The sequence below is a fragment of the Cryptomeria japonica genome, chromosome 7 (genome assembly GCF_030272615.1).
Source record: "Cryptomeria japonica chromosome 7, Sugi_1.0, whole genome shotgun sequence".
In the NCBI taxonomy this organism is placed as follows: Eukaryota; Viridiplantae; Streptophyta; class Pinopsida; order Cupressales; family Cupressaceae; genus Cryptomeria; species Cryptomeria japonica.
Genome location: NC_081411.1, coordinates 769,338,966 through 769,360,147, shown reverse-complemented (window position 1 = coordinate 769,360,147; position 21,182 = coordinate 769,338,966). Strand labels below are relative to the sequence as shown.

Sequence of the window (21,182 nt, the reverse complement as noted above, 5' to 3'; positions counted from 1 at the left end):
TCTTTGTTCCAGATTTTAACTTTGGCTTTGATAATATTTATTTTTTAGCTACCTTTTTCTAATTTATTTATTTGACTAATTTCACAACTTCCTAATTTACCTTTATTCTTGTTCATTCAATCCTAGCCTCTCATCCTGTTCACATGGATCATAATTTAAATTCGTAGTCATGTGACAAGTGTCTCACCTTATCCCCTTCACATGTCTAACTTAAGCCTTGTCATACATTCATTGAACCCGGACACCTATCTAAAATTCAACATCCTATCCATCCATCTCAACTTAACCTCTTAATCTTAGTCATTCCCATAAGGATTTTGCCCTAACTTTATCTCCAACCCTAGATCCTATCTATCATGTGACATTTGTCACATGACTACAACTTCTATCCAAACCCCTAATCTTCCTTTAATCCTAGCCACCTCTTAATCCTAGCCCTTGGTTTTCTTATTGAGAATTCTATTTACGAAGACCTCTTATCCCATTTAGAGGAGGGAACTATTGCCATTTTATGACACCCTTGGTACATCAGTAAGAACTGATCAGAGATATGATCCATGGACCGACGCTGCCCTAGTTGATCGAGAAGAAAGCAGAAGAATCATGAAGTGTGAAGTGTTGCCTTGTCCGGAGGAAGTTCCTCCCTTGGCCTTTTCCTCCTTCCCTGGAACCCCGAGGTTTCGAAGTTCTTTCCCTTTGCCTTCTCCTATTCTCGTTCCCCGGAACTCCAGAACCCTGAGGTTCTGAAGTTCCTTCCCTCTTTGCCATTTCTCTCTAGTTTCCCCGAAACTTCAGAACCCTAAGGTTCCGAAGTTCCCCCTTCATTTTCTTCCCCGAAACCCCGAGGTTCCAAAGTTCCTTTCTTTTCTTCTTCCCTTCCCCGGAACTCTAAAACCCCAAGGTTCCGAAGTTCCTTTGCTCAGTTCCGCCTTTTCCTTGCCTCTATCTCAGTTTCCCGGATCTCCGGAACCCCGAGGTTCCAAAGTTTCTTTCCCTTGCCTTCTCCGGAACTTCGGAACCCTCCCTCCTAGCCTTTCTTCCTTCCTTTCTCTGGAACTCCAAACCCCGAGGTTCCAAAGCTCCTTCCTTAGCCTTCCCTTTCTTCTCTCCGGAACTCCAGAACCGAAGTTCCTTCCCTCTTTGCCTTTCCTCTCTAGTTTCCCCGAAACTCCGGAACCTCGAGATTCCGAAGTTCCTTCCTTAGCCCTTTTTTCAGTTCCCTGCTATGTCTCTTTCCTCTTCCCCAATACCTCGAGGTTCTGAAGTTCCTTCCTTGTCTTCCCCACTTCGGGAACCCGAGTTGCCGAAGTCCTTGGACTTCTTTCCGACTGGCGACACTTCTGGATGGCGTGATCAGCACGCAAAGCTTTAAATGCTCCGACAGCTTTGTGACTTGTGCACCTTCTTTTGTGGAGCCACAGGGGTGCATTTAATGTTTTTGGCAGGATTTCCATCAAGGTAGGTACGGGGCCATGCTTGTTGTGGTGACTTATGTCATGTCTGCATACTCTGACTTTGGAAGGTCAGTCAATCCACCTTCTCAGGGTTGCCTTTTGTGGGTATGGCTAGGTTGCTTGCATGTACAGAAGTCATGTGCATGCACTTCCCTGCACTCCCAGACTTACATGCAGGGGTCATGATCACTCTTGTAACCATTTTTCTATATAAGGTTGTTAAGCCTCATTGTAAAGGGTTCTCTCCCTGCTGCCTTGAGCTTTCCTATGCTCTTTCTCTTCTCTTGAAGACTTGTAATTATTTTTGAATTTCTGCAACTGTAAGTTTGGCCTTTGGCCTTTGAATGAATTGAAATTACATTCTTGCCTTCCTTCAACTTATGCATGTTGTGTATGTTTCCTTACCTTCATCATAAGTGTATGTTTTGTGGCTCTTCTCTCCATATATGCCGTGTTAACTTGTTTTCTGAGTGTGACTCGTGGGAATCCTTCTCTCTTCTTGACACTTAGTAAATTCTAACCTCCATACATGCGTTTGGGTCACTCATACAACTGAAGTTTGTGTATCTCTTGGGTATTTCAGTTGATTCCTTGTGCCATTTCGGGTGGGGAGAGGAACAATCTCTTCTTGGTGCATCACCTCCTTTTGTTTTAAGCATTTCTCTCTTCCCTTTACCTCTGCAATCCATTAGGATAGGCCTAGGAGTTAGTTTTGAAGTGTTGAGTTGGTTCAACACTTGCACCTGGATTGAGAAGGAAGTCGGCCTTCTCCAGAGATTCAACCCCCTTGCGCAAGGTCCCACACTTCGGGGTTGTTTCCATGTTTCACATGGTTGCTGAGTTGATGGCTTAGCAAGGGTGCGAGCTTTTGTGATAACAGGAACCTTAGGCTACTCTTATGTTGTTCATTTTATCATCTTATCATCTTGAATCTTGATCATGTCGTCATGCTACAGAAACCTTGAGCAACCACATTCATCTATCTATATCAACACTTCATTTGATCTTTTTGAGGTTTGCATGTATTTGATTTGACTTGAGCTATATATTATGCATATTTCATTTAAGTCATTTCCATGCATACGGCCACTATTCCCATCATGCCCTTTGGAATGGTCAAAATGGTCTACCTGTTGTGACGTTTTCACACATCGCCCCATTGCAAATGGGGACCCATGTTTTTTGCTCGTTTTCGCTTTGCTTTTTAGGGTTTTGGTTTGAATCCAGTCGGTTTTGGGAGCTTTTTGAATTTCCTTTTCTAGAATGCAAATTTTGAATGCAATGAATTCGCCAGAATGGTCTAATTTTCAATTGGAATTTTGAATGCAGAGCTTAAATTTGTCTAAGTGTTGAAGATGAAATGTGAATTTTTGTCCAATTGAATATTTTTGACCAAATTTTGACTTTTTTGAATTTTGATCCTAGGCATTTCAAATGATTTGTTTTCGCCTTGTGAAGTGTTAAAATGTGTAAAATCATGTTATTTTGGCTTGTAGGAGCAAAATCGCTCCTGTCCCTTAGTGAAGGACGGGAGCTCGTTTTCAAATATTTTACTATTCCTGCAGGGTCAAGATGAATTACGAATTGGAAGTGATGGAGAAAGGTGAGATCTTTCCATTGAATATAAATTGAAGATTTTCATGAGCACAGAAATGCCTCCAGGGGAAAAATCGCTCCTGTCCCTCAGTGAAGGACCGGAGCTACAAATCCAATTTTGCTTTGTCCTTGCAAGATTTTAACGTCTTGACGATGTGAAAAGGTCCAAAGAGGTGCATTTTATCAAATGAATATAACTTGAAGCGTCGCCCAGGGGATCACATAGGATAGCAAGTCCGGCTTGAGTAAGGTCCTGATCCTGAAATTTGGCTAAGTCTGGAATGCCCTGATCCTGAAATTTGACTAAGTCTGGAAACTGAAAAAACCTCCAAAAACTAGATTTTGCAATATAACTCCTGGAGGTCTGAAACCACTCTCAAACATCCTGAAAGTATATATGGAATATAATTCTTATACTTAAATGTTATATTCCATAAAAGTTATCCTGATAGAGAGTGCGAAAAGTCAAATTTCGCTCCCGTCCTTCACTGGAGGACCAAGGCGATGCGCTCCTGTCCCTCACCAAGGGACCAGAGCGAAATTCTTCATAAGGTACGATCTGGGCAAAGATCAAGCAAATTTTATGTTCGAAGGCAAGAAAGGAGGTCAATCGAACCCGTTGAAGACAAATTGAAGATTATCAAACGTCAACAAAGGACCAAAATGCTTAAGTTCGCTCCTGTCCCTCAGGAAGGGACCAGAGCGATTTTTGTTGTAGATGATTTTCTCGCCAAATTTCAACCGATCTCAAGGCATGAATGAATGAAAGGAGGCATTGCGAATCCGTTGAATATAATTTTCGAAGATGATGAAATGAAATGAAGGCCACAAGAGCAAGTTCGCTCCTGTCCCTCTCCAAGGGACCAGGGCGATACAGTGGTTATGTTGCGTCTTATTCAAGTTTAGAGCCGATCCAAGTCAGGAACAAGGTGGCAAAGGACGTCCTAAGGCATTTTCGATCAAGCACAAGTTACAAAGGTCGTCACAATGAAAGGTTTTGCACTCTAAGACCCAGTTCGCTCCTGTCCCTCTCCAAGGGACCAGAGCGATATCTCCATAATGACATAAATTTCAAAAGACAAACAAGTTTCGAGCAACCAAGAGGGTCGAAAGGACATCATTTCACGTAATGAAGATGGTTGCAAATTGGTAAAAACAAGAACATGCACAAAATGATGAACTTCGCTCCTGTCCCTCAGGAAGGGACCAGAGCGATATTGGATATATTGGCCAATTCATGCGAAATTTACGTGAGGTCAAGCTTTCACAAGGTCATACGGGGTCCAAGGTTTTTTTTTTTTTGAGATGACATGCAAATGTTTTGAACGTCCAAACACCTCATGCAAGCAAATGGAACGAGCATAGAAGGAACGAGCAAAGATGTTATTTGCTTCACAATGAAAGATCAAAGATCGAAGATGCAAGGTCTACGTAAAAATATAGAGATCGCTCCTGTCCTTTGGACAAGGACCAGGGCGATGAACATCCAAAGGCACTCATGAACGCATACATGACGATCAAATTCGAAGAACCTGACAAAATGGTCGATATTGAACGTGGAGATGAAGGAGTTGAACGTTGAAGTTGCAAAAATCATGACAAAATCATGGATCGCTCCTGTCCCTCTCCAAGGGACCAGGGCGATGAGTCGGCCTCAATGAATTGATGGTGTGAGCGCTTATATAAGCAGGGTGGTGAAGATCATTATTTTCACATTGTCATTTTGTCATCTCAAGTGCGATTTAAGGAAGACAAAGAGTAGTGCGAATTATCTCCAAGGTGGTGCGAACTTTCATTTCAAAGCATGGTGGCGTGAAGTACTATCCAAGGAGGTGTGAACACTTGAGCGAACTTGCCAAGGACATATCAAAGGTGGCGAAGTTGTCATTTTAAAGGAGATCACGTTGAAGCCATCTAATTTTGATTTTGCCTAGGCAAATTCCTTGTTTTGCATTCTAGAGTTAGCTCTCTAGTGAGGCATCAAATGGAGGTCTCTTCAAGGAAAATCAAGCCGGATCCAGGACGGTCTTCGTCGGGACGGTCTTAGCCAGGACATGGGCGACCTTTTTCAATCCAGCGTTCCAAGGCGAGGTACATCATCTTCCTGCACATCAAGGACGCAAGGAGTTAGAACAAGGGCTCGTTGAAGAAGCAAAATAGTTCCAGATGAATTAATTAAAGCAAGCTTCTCAACAACATCAAGTTGAATATCTACCAAGTTCCAAGTGTCAAATGAGGTGGCGTCCTAGTCATCATTTCTCCAATCAGTGAAGTCCATCTCAGCATGTCCAGATTCAATGTACTTAACTCATGGAAGGTGGCACAAACTCCGATGTACCTACCCCGGCTATCCATTGGTCGATTTTTCTAAAAGGGACATGTGTCCAAGCAATACAATTTTATCATTGGTCAAACATTAAATGTTATGTAATGGTTGTAACAAACCCTAATTAGGGTTTTTCATTGTTGAATCTTGGCCATTGATCTTGAATTGATCTAAGCCATCAAATTGTATTGTGGGCACTATATAAGCCCAAACATTTCATTTGTAAAGAAGGATTAGAGAGAATTAGAGTTAGAGAGATTAGAGGATTAGAGATAGTTAGAAATAGTTGAAAGTAGTTAGTAGTTAGAGAGTAGAATAGGAGGACAAGGCAAGAAATTGTTGCCATTGATTGTAAACAAACTCCATTTTCATTGAAGTAATGGTGAAATATGTCGTTTTCTTGCAATTTGCATGGTTTCTTGTTGAGTCTTCAATCTTAGATGGTAAATGATTAGATGAATGGAGGAAATGTGATTGATTGATGGTGGAATTCATATATCCATACTACTAGCAGTTTGTTGATTGCAGACTTGCCTTGTGTAGTCAACTGGAATCGTTCAGCTCAAGCTCAATTTCAATTTGTCGCCTCTTCATTGATATGCATCAACTTGGATGGTATCTATGCCTGCGGTGATGATTTGAACATCATAAAGCTTCCCATAGAAGATCGCACTAGTCTTGTGTAGATGTTCCATTGATGTCAAAACAAGACCTAGTTGGAGTTTCATCAAAAATCAAATCATTGCTCCTACATTCTTAGTGTTAGGATTAGATCCTCTCTTCGCCCTTATCTTTTTTCCATTTTTTCAAATCCAAGTTAGTAAGAGCCTGTGTCCAGCAAAGCAGATCGGAAGTTCAATCATCACATGTAAGTCCCCTTGTGATTCCAGCAAATCACATCGTACCACGAAGAGCTTATCCACACGTAGAGACCCTACATTAAGGAACCTTGGAGTCATCCTAACTGATCCTTCATGCGAATCTTCAGCAGTTAGAGACTATTTTCTCAAGAGAGGATAAGATGCCTATTGGTATTTTATTCTGTGTATGATTGTGTACAAAATACACGTCAACACTACCCCATCAATAAAACTCAATCTTATACCCAACTTGGGACTCTTGTCACCATCCATGTCATCAAAATAAGAGGCCCAATTACTGGTCTTCCTCTTGTGAGTCTCCTAGTAACAAGGACTCCAAGGAACTTGTGAGTATCATAAAGAGTGATGGTTAACATCACTCAAAATGAGTCTTCTCCTCATTACAAGGACTCCAAGGAACTTGTAAATATTATTAAGAGTGATCATCCACTCTTCCTCTAACTACTAGAATAGGAAAATGTACCAATTTGCATCCCAATAAGTCAATACATCATACAAAATCATATTAAACAATGGCATAAAGGGAGTCCACACTACTCTCATAAATCTTGCCTCTTCAACACACACCTCTCTTCATCTACCAATAAGTCAAGAATCACACTCAGCCAATCATGCTCCCAAGATGAACTCCACTTGATATAATACCTTTGCAAGCCCTCACATTAACAAAACTAACATAGCTTCCGTAAAACTCTCACACTATCAAAACTAGCGGTTATGTCATGAACTAAAGATTTCACCAATTGTAGACCTAAATCAAAAGTCCTCAAAAGACCATAAAAATTTACCAAAGTGCAAAATTTAAATTGCAATTTCCTAATCTATCTATCTCAATAATCATTTCCACTCTACTTGTTACTAATCCTACTACTTCCAAGCAAAGATTTCAGCATTTTCTTATTTCAATTAAAATAAAGGGTTTTTTCCATTTTGTACATGTCACTACCTACCACCTAGAACCACTACCATGTCTATAATCACTATTGTGTGCTCCCAATCAATTGTTTTGCACTTGATTTGGTCGCTAGTGGGCAAAAGCTCCAATTTTAGCGATCGTGTAGGTGAAAATGACCACCGAATAACCCAAGATTTTTTTCATACCATGTCTAACTTGAAGGAGAATGCATCAAACCTCACACAAATGGTAAGACTTCTCCTAAATTTCAAGCAAAATATGTCATAGAATGACATGATGCTACATTTGAATATGTTCTTTTTTTGGTGTAGGAACTAGATGGACATCAGGCAAAAGATGAGAAAGATAGTATATTAAGCCCCACAAAAATGATGAGTTCTCTCATCTATCTAGTCATTTCAGATTTGATTAAGATACTTTTATGTTGCACTTGATTTTTCCTTTTGTGTTCTGCAGGTTCAAGCATGGGACAACAACCATGCATCACTGTAGGTAAGAAGAGGTAATGACCCAAAACCCTTCACTCATTTTGGAAGATGGTGCTTGCCAATTAATCCAACACACCTATCCCAAGAGGAAAAATAAGTAAGTGCCCAAACATATACGAGCCACCATGGAAAGTCTAATGATGATATGCAAATGCCAACATGGCATGTTTAAAAGAAAAAAATGTGACAACAAAATCATGTTGATTGTGATGTTGTTTATACAAAATAATGTCAACCCAGTTGGAAACAATCTATGTTTTCAATGTCTTATTATTGTGTACATTATTTTGTTGTAATTGTAGTTTTGTATGCCCAAGGGATGGTGACAATCTCTAATACCATTGTAATATATTCATAAACATAAACTGACCCCAATGCATACAGATCACTTTGTGTGTCAGCTTGTGATATTGTTGTTTTACACATGACATTGCATTTTCCCTCTTCATACATACCAAACAATTTCTCGTGTCCCCGTCCTTTGAAAACCAACATTGCCCTAATTCGCCTACCCATGGGGGCATACCATTTGGTGTATGATTGTTCCCTTGGTTACATATTCTCCTTTCCTATACCTTAATTAACTTGCCTACACTACATGTATGCAACCATTTTAAGAAGATGTATATATCCACTACTAGTAGATTTGGCATGCTTCCAAAGCATCAACACATTTGTGATCCCAAGTACAGAAAACACTTGGATATGGCCACCCTTATCAAGATTGCGTAGTAATAGACTATGCTAGAACATGAAATCCCTGATATTGCATTTATGCACAAATCACCATGTAGTAGAATATACTATTGCATGTGATTCATAATATTTTCATACAGTTCCTAGCAACAAGAACACTAGATCTTCAACCATCTGCACATTTTCCTAACAGAACACATTGGGATCATGTTCTATTTTCTAGCAATAAAGCATGCAAGGAAACTTTTTTGTTCCCCTCATTTGTGCGTGTGGTTTTTCATTTTTATGTATGTGTTGTCTAGTGTATTCTTATGTGTGTTACGTAGTCTTTTTGGCATGGATTTGCCAACATGTCCATGTTGCAAGCTTTTTGTTTTCAAACACAGTTTTGTAATATAGGCTATGGTTCTCTAACATGTGTGTTGTAGGTTCTTGTGTTTTCTGACATTTAATTTTGCAAATCTTTGTTTAAGGGTATGAGCGCTTCTCTTGAAGATTGTTGCTTATCCTTTTATGTATGCTTCAGCATTTAATGTTTTCTGCATTTCATTTCTTTGCTTTAGCTAGGCTTTATCACTCAGTGGCACAAGCCCACTAAAGTGGGGAAAAAATTTAATGACCAAAATTACATACCTTGCACTTTTGCCATTACAAATTTATTCGTTTTAGTGACCATCCCTATAGAATTTTTATATTTTAAGGCTCATTTAGTCCATTCTTAGCCTTTTTCCCAAAACAAGCGCCAATCATTTTTATATATTTTGTGTGTTCAGGTATGTCACATGCTTAATTTTTTTTTTATATTATTTTGTTCTAAACTTCATTTTATAATGTTTTTAATGGTATTTCCTTTCGACGGAAGAACAATTGCACAAATGTCTATGCAGTTGTGCTGCCATCCTCCTACAGTGCAGCTATATGGGTCATGTTTTACAGTCAGGTAAGTGACGTTTCAACTTCACTCCTTTTGTATTGCCTATTCTGTCAAGTTATCAACTCCTGTCAGGTTTGGACCACTATTTGCCTAATTCATTTGCTAAATTTGAAGATGAGATAATGGAGAATATTATCATTCATTCATTTCATGAATTTTGAATGGATAAAGGTTTTTGACCATCAATCTTCTTGAGTAACCATCTTATGGTTTTGTGAGCATCATTCTACAGCGCTTTTATAAAAGCTTTTGAGCTATTTGATTGTGACCATATTATTGTTATTTGTTGCTATTATTTATTGGATATATCTTTGTTGCAACCTGTTGTGAGGTATTCACACATCGCCCCATTGCAAATGGGGACCCCCATTTTTTGCTTTCTAGGTTGTCTTAGAGTCTTTGCTATTAATCTTTGCATTGAAGGGATAGAGTTTCTCAAGTGTCTAGAGGGTCATCATCTCAGGTTGAGTAAAGTCAAGTGAAAGGACTAAGTCAAGAGTCTTTCCTAAGGATGCGTACCTTGCTCCCTCGCTGGAGCGAAATTTACCCAAGTACCTTGACCCCGTACCTTGCTAAGGACATAGACTCCGTACCTTCCAAAGGTCCTAGAGCGAATTTTACTTCAAGTGATGTCCTTGGAAAGGTCTTAGAGCGAACTTTGTCCAAAATCAAGTCTATACCTTGTCAAGGATCCAGATCGAATTTCCAAGTTATGTCCTTGGAGAGGTCCTAGAACGAACTTGACCTTGTCCTTCCAAAGGACATAGAGCGAACTTCTTTATCTTGACCTTGTCCTTGGAGAGGACAGAGAACGATTTTCATTTTAGATCCTGTCCATCCAAGGGACATTGAGCGAATTTCATTTTTAGGTAATATCCTTCCAAAGGACAGAGAGCGAATTTTTCTTGTCCTTGCTAAGGTCCTAGAGTGAACTTGACCTTGTCCTTCCAAAGGACATAGAGCGAACTTCTTTACCTTGACCTTGTCCTTGGAGAGGACATAGAACAATTTTCATTTTAGGTCCTGTCCTTCTAAGGGACATTGAGCAAAATTTCATTTTAAGGTCCTGTCCTTCCAAAGGACAGAGAGCAAATTTTGTTTTAGGACTTGTCCTTGCCAAAGTCAAAGAGCGAAATTCTTATCAAGAGTCTTGTCCTTCCAAGGGTCCTAGAGCGAATCATGTGTGTACCTTGCCAAGGAACCAAAGCGAAATTCCCAAAGGCAAGCATTTTGGCACCAAAACTTATTCAAATTCGAATTGCTAAGAAGAAGAGGTCTGATCTGTTAAGCCGGCCAGCATCAAGGAAGACAATTTATTTTGTTTGCATTAAACCAAGTCGGCTTTATACCCAAGAGTCACATCTTCACCCTAAATCGCATATATAAGAGAGGTCAAAAGGATCATTTTAACATCAACTCAAAACACAACTCCTCTCTAAAGCGAATTTTGTCAGCAGGTCAGCAAACTACTCCAATCATACAGCGAGCTTCATCAAGCATTAGCAATCTTCAATCAGCACATCAGCGAATTTCATCAGAATATAGGCGAATTGCTTCAGCACAAGGGCGAAATCAGACTTTGAAGGTGCAGACCTGATGATCAAGGAAGACAGATTTCATCATTAGACAGCCCAGATTTGCCCTAGGACATTAAGTTTACCTTCCAGACAGTGAATTCAATTATCAAAAGGAGCAATCTCCCCTATAGAAACACATATCAGACCTGCAACGTATAGAATAAGAGATCAAGTCGAAATGGGAGTTGTAAAGGTTATATATCATGTGAGATTGATGCCCATTTGTTTGTTTTGCAGGAGGCAAGGAAAGAAATCAAATGGGCCAGGTTGAAGGAAGATCGGAACAAGGATCTCAAGGAGAAAATTTCAACACCAAGGACAAGATACAAGGAAGACCTCTTCAAGAAGCTCCATCAGCATCAAGAACACCTCAAGTGCATGAAGAAGACTCAAAGTGCTACTAGATCATAAGATGGCAAAGGAGAGATCATACAATCATCATAAGGCAGGATATACAAGCAAGGATAGAAGGAATGACTTGACCATGACACGTACTTCCTATCACCACTATGCAAGATCAAGAGGCTTCATCAGCAAACACTAGAGCATCAAGGAAGGATAACCTAAATGATGGAAGGATGTTTTACAATCTTAAATTCCCTTCGAGAATCCAAGAATTGAAGTCAGTACGACAAAGAGCTACATTCAATCAGGTGCACCATTCATCAAGTATGTCAAAAAATGAAGGAGGATCAACCAAAGTCATCACAAGACCTACATCGAGCACGATTGAAGAACCAGATAGTTTCAGAAAAGTTAATCAAAGTTTGCTTCGCATCATCATCATCACATTGAGCAACTGAATAATGTTGAGTATCAAGAGATATCTCTCAACATCCCTTCATGATGATGAATCAAATTAAGGCTATGAAGTGCAAGTTAAAGGTGGAATCCTAGTCATTGTCCTAGTCACTACCTCCACCAATCAGAAATGTTCCACTTCAACACGTCCAAGTTCAATGAATCAAGCTCATATATGAAGGTGCAAACTCCAATGTACCTACCTTTGATATCAATTGGTCCAAGCTCATTGAATGTAATTTTCTCATTGGCTAAGGAGAGTTTGTTGTAACAAACCCTAATTAGGGTTTCATTGTAAAATCTTGGCCATTGATGGAGATTCAATCCTGGCCGTTCAATGTAAATAGCTCTCTATATAAAGCTCAAACTCTTCATTTGTAAAGGTTAATAACTAATAGTTAGTAATAGGAGAGAATAGAATAGCAATTAGAATAGAAATTAGAATAGGAGAAGGCAAAGATTGTTGCCAAACATGGTTGTAAAGAACAATTGATTTCATTGAAGTTATGGTGAATTTGATTTGTTACTTCAATAACTTGCATGGTCTTTGCTTCTCGATTTACTTTCATGTTTATTAGGTTGAGTGGAGGAATATGTTGAATATATTTATGTGGAATCCACTCAGTCCATACCACTAGCCTCTTGCCGATTGTAAGTGTGCCTTGTGTGGTCAACTAGAATGATATGAGCTTAACTTCGAACCGTTCTACACTCATTGCTTATGCATTAACTTGAATGGTGATCAATGTTTGATGGTATTGATTCGAACATCCTTGAAACGTCCTTAGAAGATTGCACTAAGCTTGTGTCAAATTGTTCAGTTTGATGGTGAGACCTCGCTCAGTAGGATTCCACCTAGTCATTCATCTATATTCTTACATTCTAGGTTCTAGAATAGACTCTCTCAACCGTTTCCTTTTGCCTTTTTTTTTTCAATTCAAGTTAGTTTAGGATCAAAAAGCATCACCGTATTGCAACATCAAATGATCTAAGTTCTAGCAAACCGAGCATTCAGGCATTCTAATGTAAGTCCCCTTGTGATTCCAACATCATCACATCAAACCAATGAGCTTATCCACACGTAGTGACCCTACATTCATGAACCTTGGAGTCTTCTCAAGTGATCCTTGAGCTAATCTTCAGCATTTGAGAGATTTTGTTCAAGAGAGGATAAGATACTCTTGGATATTTTATTCTGTGTTCGCATGTGCCTAATAAACACATCAACACAACCATTTCCAGCTTGCAAGTTTTTGTGACATCCTCCTATTCTAGCTTGCTAGACTTCAATTGGAAGAATATTATTGAGAACAAGAACAGCTTATATTCACCAATCAAAGAAGCCATTCTATCGAGAATTTCTTAAACGAGGTAACATATTTTGTTCAATTTCTTGTCCTCCTTTACTTTTGAGCCCTTTATCTTTGTTTTAGATTTTATAGTTCATCAAGGCATACTCTCTCTTGTGTTATGGTAAATGTTTGAGTCATTCTTAGTATTGTTATGACATTCTCCTTTTCTTAAGGAGCTAGTATATACATCCCTCTAGTTTATTTGTCTCACAAGTTTTGTCGATTGCCTTGGATTTCCCATCTCCAAGTCTCCCATTTCTGTGCACATAGGATACTAGTGGCATCATAGAGCTAGGTAACTAGTGTTCATTGGTACAAAAACTTCTTGCTCTTAAATTTTAGACACATAAGTTTACAGAACACACACTATCCAACTCCAATCAATATTTGACTCCCCATGGAGGGTTAAAGGACTAAACAGGGGCTTGACCATTTGGCAAGATCCCTGACCCCCATTCTCTCTATCCCAGCTAAGAGTACCGTTGTGACTCAATTGAATGGAGGTTTTATATTCTCTATCCTTTGTTAAAAATTTGCAATTCAGTTCATAGATCATTTCCTTCATTTGGTGCAATATAAATCATTTAGGTTTTTTAGAATTTTGCTATCATTTCCCAATATTGTTGCGTATGCTTTTCACATTATTGGTATAGAATTGCTATCTTTTTTCCTAATGTGCATTTTCGTGTACGAAGGACTATAATACATATGGACACTAGCACAGTTGTCTAATCATCTTTGAGTCACACTATCATCTATGCTACAGGTGATTTCTAAGATTTTCTCCGAATTCTGCATCAATCTAAGTTTCTGTTTTTGTTTCAATTTTTCTAGATTCTGTTACTGGACTCTCAATTCTTCTAGATTTTCTTAGCCCACAAGCAAAAGCATAGTATTTCATCTAGGGAATGGATGAAGCTTTGAATCTAAAGATTTAGGTAATTGAATCTTTAAAGGAAATCAACTATAACCTAAGTCACCGGGTTCGAATTCGAATTCGAAGTTCGACAACTTTGAAATTCGAATGAAGTTTGATGAGGGAAAAATTCGAAATGTATAAAATTCGAATTAAATTCGCCACGTGTAATTTTTTAATTGTTTTAATAAATATATGTAATATATCTATAAAATTGCCTAAATAGTTTAACATTGATAAATAGATTTGAAATCGTTACAAAAAGAAGACATATTTATAAAATATAAACCATAGGAAACATATGCTAGGGCACGAACGGCGGCAAAAACGGCAGGCAAACTTCTTCTGCAGGTTGCGACTATCACGGGTCCGCGACTACTTCTCCTACAGGCCGCGACTCATGACAGACTGAAGATGTGTTTAAAAAATATTAACAGAAGAAGAAGGCCAAAAATTTAAAAAAAAAAAAAAATTAAATTCGAATTTCAACAATTTTTTTTTTTTTTTTTGAAGTTCGGCGAATTTCGAACTTCAAGGATGAAATTGGCCGAACCTGGTGACTTAGATAGTCCTATTTCACTATTATGTTTCAGTCCATTACCTTTGGGAACAAATCTTTCCAAGTAAGAGGGAAAGTTGTGTGCCTAAACACAACATAATTTGTCATGGACGTTTTATAAAAGCCCATATTTCTTATTTTGAGTCTTATGTCCTTAAAAACTATATAGCTTGTTATGTCAAAGGCAGCCACTAATGGAATATGGGGCCACATAGCAGATAGAAAATGATCGAGGTCTCATATCCTCCTCTTATTATGAAGACAAATTCCTCCCTTTCATTATGCATCCATCAGCATCTTTTATTTGGAGAAGTATTTCCTCCATTATTAACATGATTAATTGGCACTCTCAATTTTTGCCTGTGTAGGTGCCCCCAATTATACTTTTGGGTAGTTTTAATTTCTTGTCTTTACAGACAGTTTTTTTCCCATATAGGCTGTTCAGTTGTGTATTTCTATTATTCAGATCAATCTCTTATTTGTGGAATATGCTTCAATGCCAGCCAACTGTATTTTCTGTAAAGATATTCTGTACCTATTATATATTAGTGACCAAAAGCTTTTACAAAAAGAGCAAAGATCTTCACCTTATAAAAAGTGCAGCTATTCAGCTTGACAAGCCACAAGTAATGTAATCATATGCCATGAATTTCCATAATGGAAAAAGGAGACCAAATATGGTATGATATATTTTTTATGGTATGATATATTTTGTCTTCTATGAAGTGTCCTCACAGGTGTCAACCTTTCCAGACTCCAGTCTTGTTGATTCCGAGTAAGGAGATATACTAAGGGAGAATGGTCTGATGTCAATCTTCTCGTCTTCTTCTTTTTATAAAAGGTCATATTGCATGTTCATTCCACAAATCTATATAAATGAATTACATAATGATACTAGACTTCATGAATGAAGACGAGCATTGTCATTTGTGTTATCAAATGCAAATAAACAAAGAACTGATATTGTCCTTTGAACCTGGCATGCCCCTGCCAAATACAGATAAAACCCAAGTGTTCATATTGAAATAAAAAATAATATTATTTCCCTAAAAGGGCCGACCCAAGTCAAGTCCCTGTTGAGGGCCGACCTAGGTTTTAAGCATTTAATATTAGCAATTAGATGAGGGAGGCTGACCAAGGGAAAAGGGTAAAATTCAGAAAGGGGCCAACCAAGGGGAGTATAATAAAGGGTCGACCCAAACAGCACTTGAAGCGAGAGGGGATGTGTCCCTTGCAAATAGATATTATTTAATAAGTTATGGAAAGTGACCCTTCACCCAAATGTGGTTTATGAAAAGAAGTGACCTTTCACTTCAAAGATAAAGATATAAAAGGAAGATCCATTCATTTGGAAAAAGGCATCCATGAAGGATCAAGAGAAAATGAGCAAGCAGATAAGTGCGAAATGGATTAAGTTCAGAACTTGGTAAGAGCAGAAAATAATTAAATTATAGCAGAAATATGATTCATTATCATCAGCCTGGAATTAGTAAGTTCATTTGTGAAAATATGATACGAGTATAGGGAATGAGGAATCGTCAAGTCTGATTCTGAATATAATACAGAGAAAATACAGCTGTCTATAATAGTTATAAAAGTGATTAATATGCAACAGGGTCATATTTACTATTTACTTGTTTATAAATCAGTTAGGAAGAAAGGCATTGAAATCTGATCAGGATAAGAAGGCACTAAGAAATTAGAATTCTTAAGCAGTAATAATCTAAAATTATAAAGCAGTGAGATTCCTATTATGCTTTCCCCTCAAGTTTCTAATATGGTTGATTATAAGGAATAAGCTATAGGGTGCATGTTTACGATAGGAATCTTCATTATCATTTTGTTTGATGTCAATTGATTATTTTCCTAAATTCAATAGCTATTGTGTAATTTAGTGAAAGAATACTCTTGTAAATGAATTGTATTATTGGATTTGTTATTTTTGGGCAAAAATCAGGTATTCCCTCAACAGGGGACATTACAGAACCATTCGCACTCGAAAATGAAACTTAACCCTTTAATAAATAGTAAACACAGACACAAAAAATGGACTAAACTAATGCACATTTACAGTGATCTAGTAATATATTGTCATTCTCACCTGGATGATAATCTAAATATGATGAGCCTTCTTGATTTGTCTCTACTGGAACAATTCTACGGCGTGTCTGCCGAAGCTGTACAATAGGCTTCCGGCAACTCACAGCATTCCACATGTCATGAAGCTGCTGTGTATTGAAAGGCTCTTTGAGAATTATCTCAAGATTTTTCTTAAAATCTGCAGACTGGATCATATTTCTGCTTTCAAAAATCTCGACATCATGCTCCTGCACAAAATAAGCCATCATCAAATACATGAAAGCGTAACAGCTACATAAACACCACAAACAATCTTTGAAGGCATGTTTCACATGGGAAGTAACATGGTGTTCCAAATTATATTCTTAAAAGTTAAGAATGTCGCCCATTAGCTGAATTGCACATAAAACAAACTAAAGTAAAATATAAAAATATCTGAGAACATGACCAGCTTCATTTTAGAGCTGAAGTGCACTATATAGTCACTTACATTAGGACTTGATGTTTCCCAGAAAGGTTCTTCCTTGACAACATGACTAAAATTATTTTGCAAGGTTGCTTCCTCTGACTTGACAATTTGATTTGCATTATATTGCAAGGTCGCTTCTTCTGCCTTCACAGCTTGACTACCATTACATTGCAAGGCTGCTTTTCTTTTCCCAGTCATCTTTGCCTGTAAACTTCCTGAAACATTCATCTCCATTGCCCTTTTCCTTTTCTTTGTTCCCTCTTTTTTGTTATCAACTTGAGCCTTTAACTTACATTTTTGAAAAGAGGAGTTTTCCCTCCAACCAGAAGTTGCTTTGGCCTTGCTAAAAATATTAACACCCAAAGATTGATACATTCTCTGTCCATCTTCTGCTTCTTCATACTTGATAAATGCTTCACCACCATCTTGTGTCTTTTTCAACTGAAAAGCATAGGATACGCCATCCTGAATAATGTTTTTAAGAAAGAACTTGTAGTCTTCATCTTCCATATCAGTTTCAATTTTGGCATCTCTGCATGTATTTACAGAGTCAGCTACTTGAGCTCGAAAAGCTAATGGAAGCTCAAAGTCTATGTTCTTTTCCCAAATAATATTATCAGTATCACTGCTAAATGCATTGCAGTGAGCAGGAAACAAAGGCATAAAGTCAGGTAAAGTTTCAGAATCCGATACACTAGAAAAAAATAGAGTTCTCTTCATTCCAGGTTCCGCTTCTTGACTCAATGAGCCATCTGATGTTTCCAGTAATCTTGCTGCCAGGTCAAAATGTTTCTGATTAAACATCTTTGAGAAATCCAGCATTCAGTTTTGGCATCTTACCTATGATATTAAATATGAAATAAATCATCATGTCATTGAAGAACAACAAAATTGGGCAAGGATAGCTCAAAGCAATATTTGTTGCTTGCTACTGAGCTTTTTCTTCTGTTCAGTGACAGATAGCCAACAGCTAGAATGAATTTTACAGAGCTTCTCTATTTTCTCTTCAACTGTTGAACCCTATTTGTTTTACAATAAAATAAAAGCAAAGACATCCAATCAGCTGTAACTCTGCCATCCAGCAAACAGAATGGACCATTATGCTCCTTCATCAATGCCAAATTTAAAGAAATGTATATCAAAAGTTATAAACCAACATGTGAACCCTAGAAAAAAGAGATGCCCTCTTATGCTTGCCAAATTGGTTTCCATACATTCATCACAGTTTTTGGTTATTTTTCCAAAATACTTTAGATCCTAATAAATTTTAAACTTTACCCCTATGATTCCATATTCTGATAGTTGCCTTAGACATAATAAATAATGCAAGTTAGAAAATTACCACATTCCTAGCCAAACTAACTACAATCCTGGTGTATATGGTGTCTTCCGCCTCACAAGAAATCCAGACTAACAAATGCACAAAATTCACAATTTAATGATTCTAAATTTCTAATCTATGAATATGTTAAAAGTACCAGCTTCTAATTGAAATGCATTATTCTAGAAAATAGAAAGGCTGCCAAAGAAAGAAACCACTGGATATAGCCTTCTATTCAAATCAGAATGTGAAATCCTTGGACAGTGGATAAAATCATCAAGCAAAGCAGTATACACATATATTGATGCCACATATAGTCTTTAATAGGTCAACCACTTTATTCTTTACTACAAGAATTATACCTTTATGAGATATAAAATGTTTTCAAGCAAAGCAATATGATATGAGATCCAAAGCACATGTCTTGAATGCAAGATCAACAAAACAACAACACAAAAAATTATAAATCAAAGCCACTTCATTATGAAGCACATAAAGAAAATAAACACAATAATCCAGCATAGATAATTTTAGCAGGTCAAAAGTAGCAAATTACCCTTAGACTGAACAAAAGACTGCTGTACTCAAAGCAGCGATGAGTTGGAAATTTGGAACTATTACTTATTTATGTAGTCCAAGTCCACACAAATATTTCATGGTACAATCTTATGAAGCCATTTGGCTCTCTGTGTCATGAGGATTAAATTTGTGACCATTGTTGCATGACTCTGCTTGGAATCCAGAAAATTCAAGGAATCTGAGGGAGAGTCACTGGAAACAAACTCAAGTGACTCTATGGCTTGGACTTGGCCAGAGTTGGGGTCTCACAAAGACTCAAAGAGTTCAATCATAATACAGGGCTGGCCTAGAAAAATTACAAAAACAGAACCACCCAAATTAATTTCTTGTGCAAAGATGGAAACATCTTATTTTATGAAATTCAATCCATTTTACTACTAAGCCTCGTGTTCTGATAATCTGGGCTACCTGGGTCAATAAGGCCAACAAGTTACATGCTACATGATTTAACCCTCCAACCTTCTACCCACCAGCATGGGCTTGGACCCAGTACCACTGCACTGGCACACCCTCTCGAAAATATTACAGCACACATTATTAACATAGTATTAGAAAACACACCTTTTGCATTTTCCGGGTTTTGGCAGGACCCTCCAATTGCAGGTGGCCTGTAGATGCGAGGAGCTCTTTCTAGTTTACCAGTTTCCTGTTTCTTGAATCTGGGTGCCTGAGACAAATCAGAGCCAAAGTTAACTTGAAAAGTCTGGCTACTATGCTTGTGAGTCGTGACAATCCATTAACTCATACAAATAATTCAATATAATTTTTGGGATAATTTTGAGTCAATCTAGATTGATCCATACTTCATAAGCACTGGTTGAATAAAACCCATTTCTTCAAAAAACTAAGTCTCTGAGACCACATAAATAGCATCAAAACAGATGGCCCATAAACAGATAAAGCTACCTGGTAAATGGAATTTGCTAAGATGGCCAATGGCCAAGTTCTGCATGTGCCCAATAAGCAGAGGCTTGCCCTAAGTGTTTGGGGTAGATGACTTGGAAAGAAGAAAGCATCTCCCTTCGCCAACTAAAAGAATAAAAATGCAACCAAACAGGTCTCTTCGGCCCAATACCCATACAGCAGGAGCTCGACTCATAAATCATGCTTAATGCAAAGTAAATTAATAGAAGAATGGCCTGGAGGTGGACTACCCAATTTGTAATAAGGCTAAGGGAATTTATTTCCAATGGTGTTCAAATTAAAGCAAGTGTTTATGAAAGAATGTTTTCAAGACTAAAATTTGTCATGAATCACACCACTAAAATAGCTAGAGAATATAGATTTTCAAATGTTACGAATGGCCCAATTCGCAAATACCCATAAATTTTGTGGTACTAGGAAAACGAAGACATTAAAATTGACATAAAACCCACCACTGAAATAGCTGGAGCAAGTAGATTTTGAGCAGTGGCATATACCCAATTCACAGAAATCCCTAAATTGTGTAATACTGGAGAAACAAATACAATAAACCATTGAGATGTGGCATTACACTTACCTGCAAACGTTGTTCTTCTCCTCCTCACTGGCGCAACGAACTTCTCACCGTTGTTATAAAAGCCTGGAAATTTTAACTTCAGCTGGGATCATGATTTTTGTGGGGGAATAAGCATGTTTTTCATGTGAGCTGTGGTTTGCCCCGTACTTTCTCTTGCCACCCTTACTGTTTTTTAATCGTTGGGTCTTTTTGTCAGGGTTGCCTCCGTATATATTGCCACCCTGAAATCTTCTCCTCCTTCCACTTGTATCAAGAAAAACAAGGAATGAAATTGGTATCACAAGGTAGAGAAAGATGAGTTGTTTAAGTTATAAAAACGATGAATCATACAGTATCTGGTATGAAATCATGCATTGAATATTTTGAGAGCATCTTCGATAATGATTGCACATTGTGTAGTTTGTCTCGTGAAACTATGCATCCTGTAGTTTAGAAACTACCTATTTTAATCCTGCTTTTTATTATCCTGCTTTTTAAATTGTGCAAAGAGGAGAATCTGTAACGCTCCTTGATAATTTGTAACGGTGTAAATTTATTTCGCCATTATTTATTTAGTTTTGTAATTTTTAAAATAGAAAATTCAAACATTAAAATAAAGTTATTAAAGTATATATCTATTTCTTTTAATGGGTAGTAGAGAATTATATTTCAAAGATAAATTAATAAGCTTAAATTTTAAAAAATTAAAGATATATGATGAAAGAGCCTCACATCTTATAATAATTATGTATTGTGCA

General features: G+C 37.7%; 1 protein-coding gene across 11 annotated transcripts in view; it reads right to left on the bottom strand.

Annotated features, from left to right (window-relative positions):
* The window catches only part of LOC131056709 (uncharacterized), a 93,677-nt gene extending 72,782 nt beyond the window's left edge, over nucleotides 1-20,895 (bottom strand). For 3 of the 11 annotated variants that reach the window (XR_009108783.2, XR_009108784.2, XM_057990958.2), the window contains exons 1-2: nucleotides 17,066-17,884; nucleotides 16,598-16,823 (exon numbers count right to left, since the gene is read on the bottom strand). Coding sequence is in view for 9 of the 11 variants with exons in the window: in XM_057990958.2 (XP_057846941.1) it covers nucleotides 16,598-16,823; nucleotides 17,066-17,866 (1,027 nt within the window). In the remaining 2 variants the exon portion in view is untranslated. Of the gene's footprint in view, nucleotides 1-16,597; nucleotides 16,824-17,065; nucleotides 17,885-18,386; nucleotides 18,455-19,505; nucleotides 19,612-20,445 lie in introns of those variants that run through there. The other 8 variants (XM_057990960.2, XM_057990963.2, XM_057990962.2 and 5 more) reach the window with 8 other exon arrangements.
* Nucleotides 20,896-21,182: the final 287 nt, after the last annotated feature.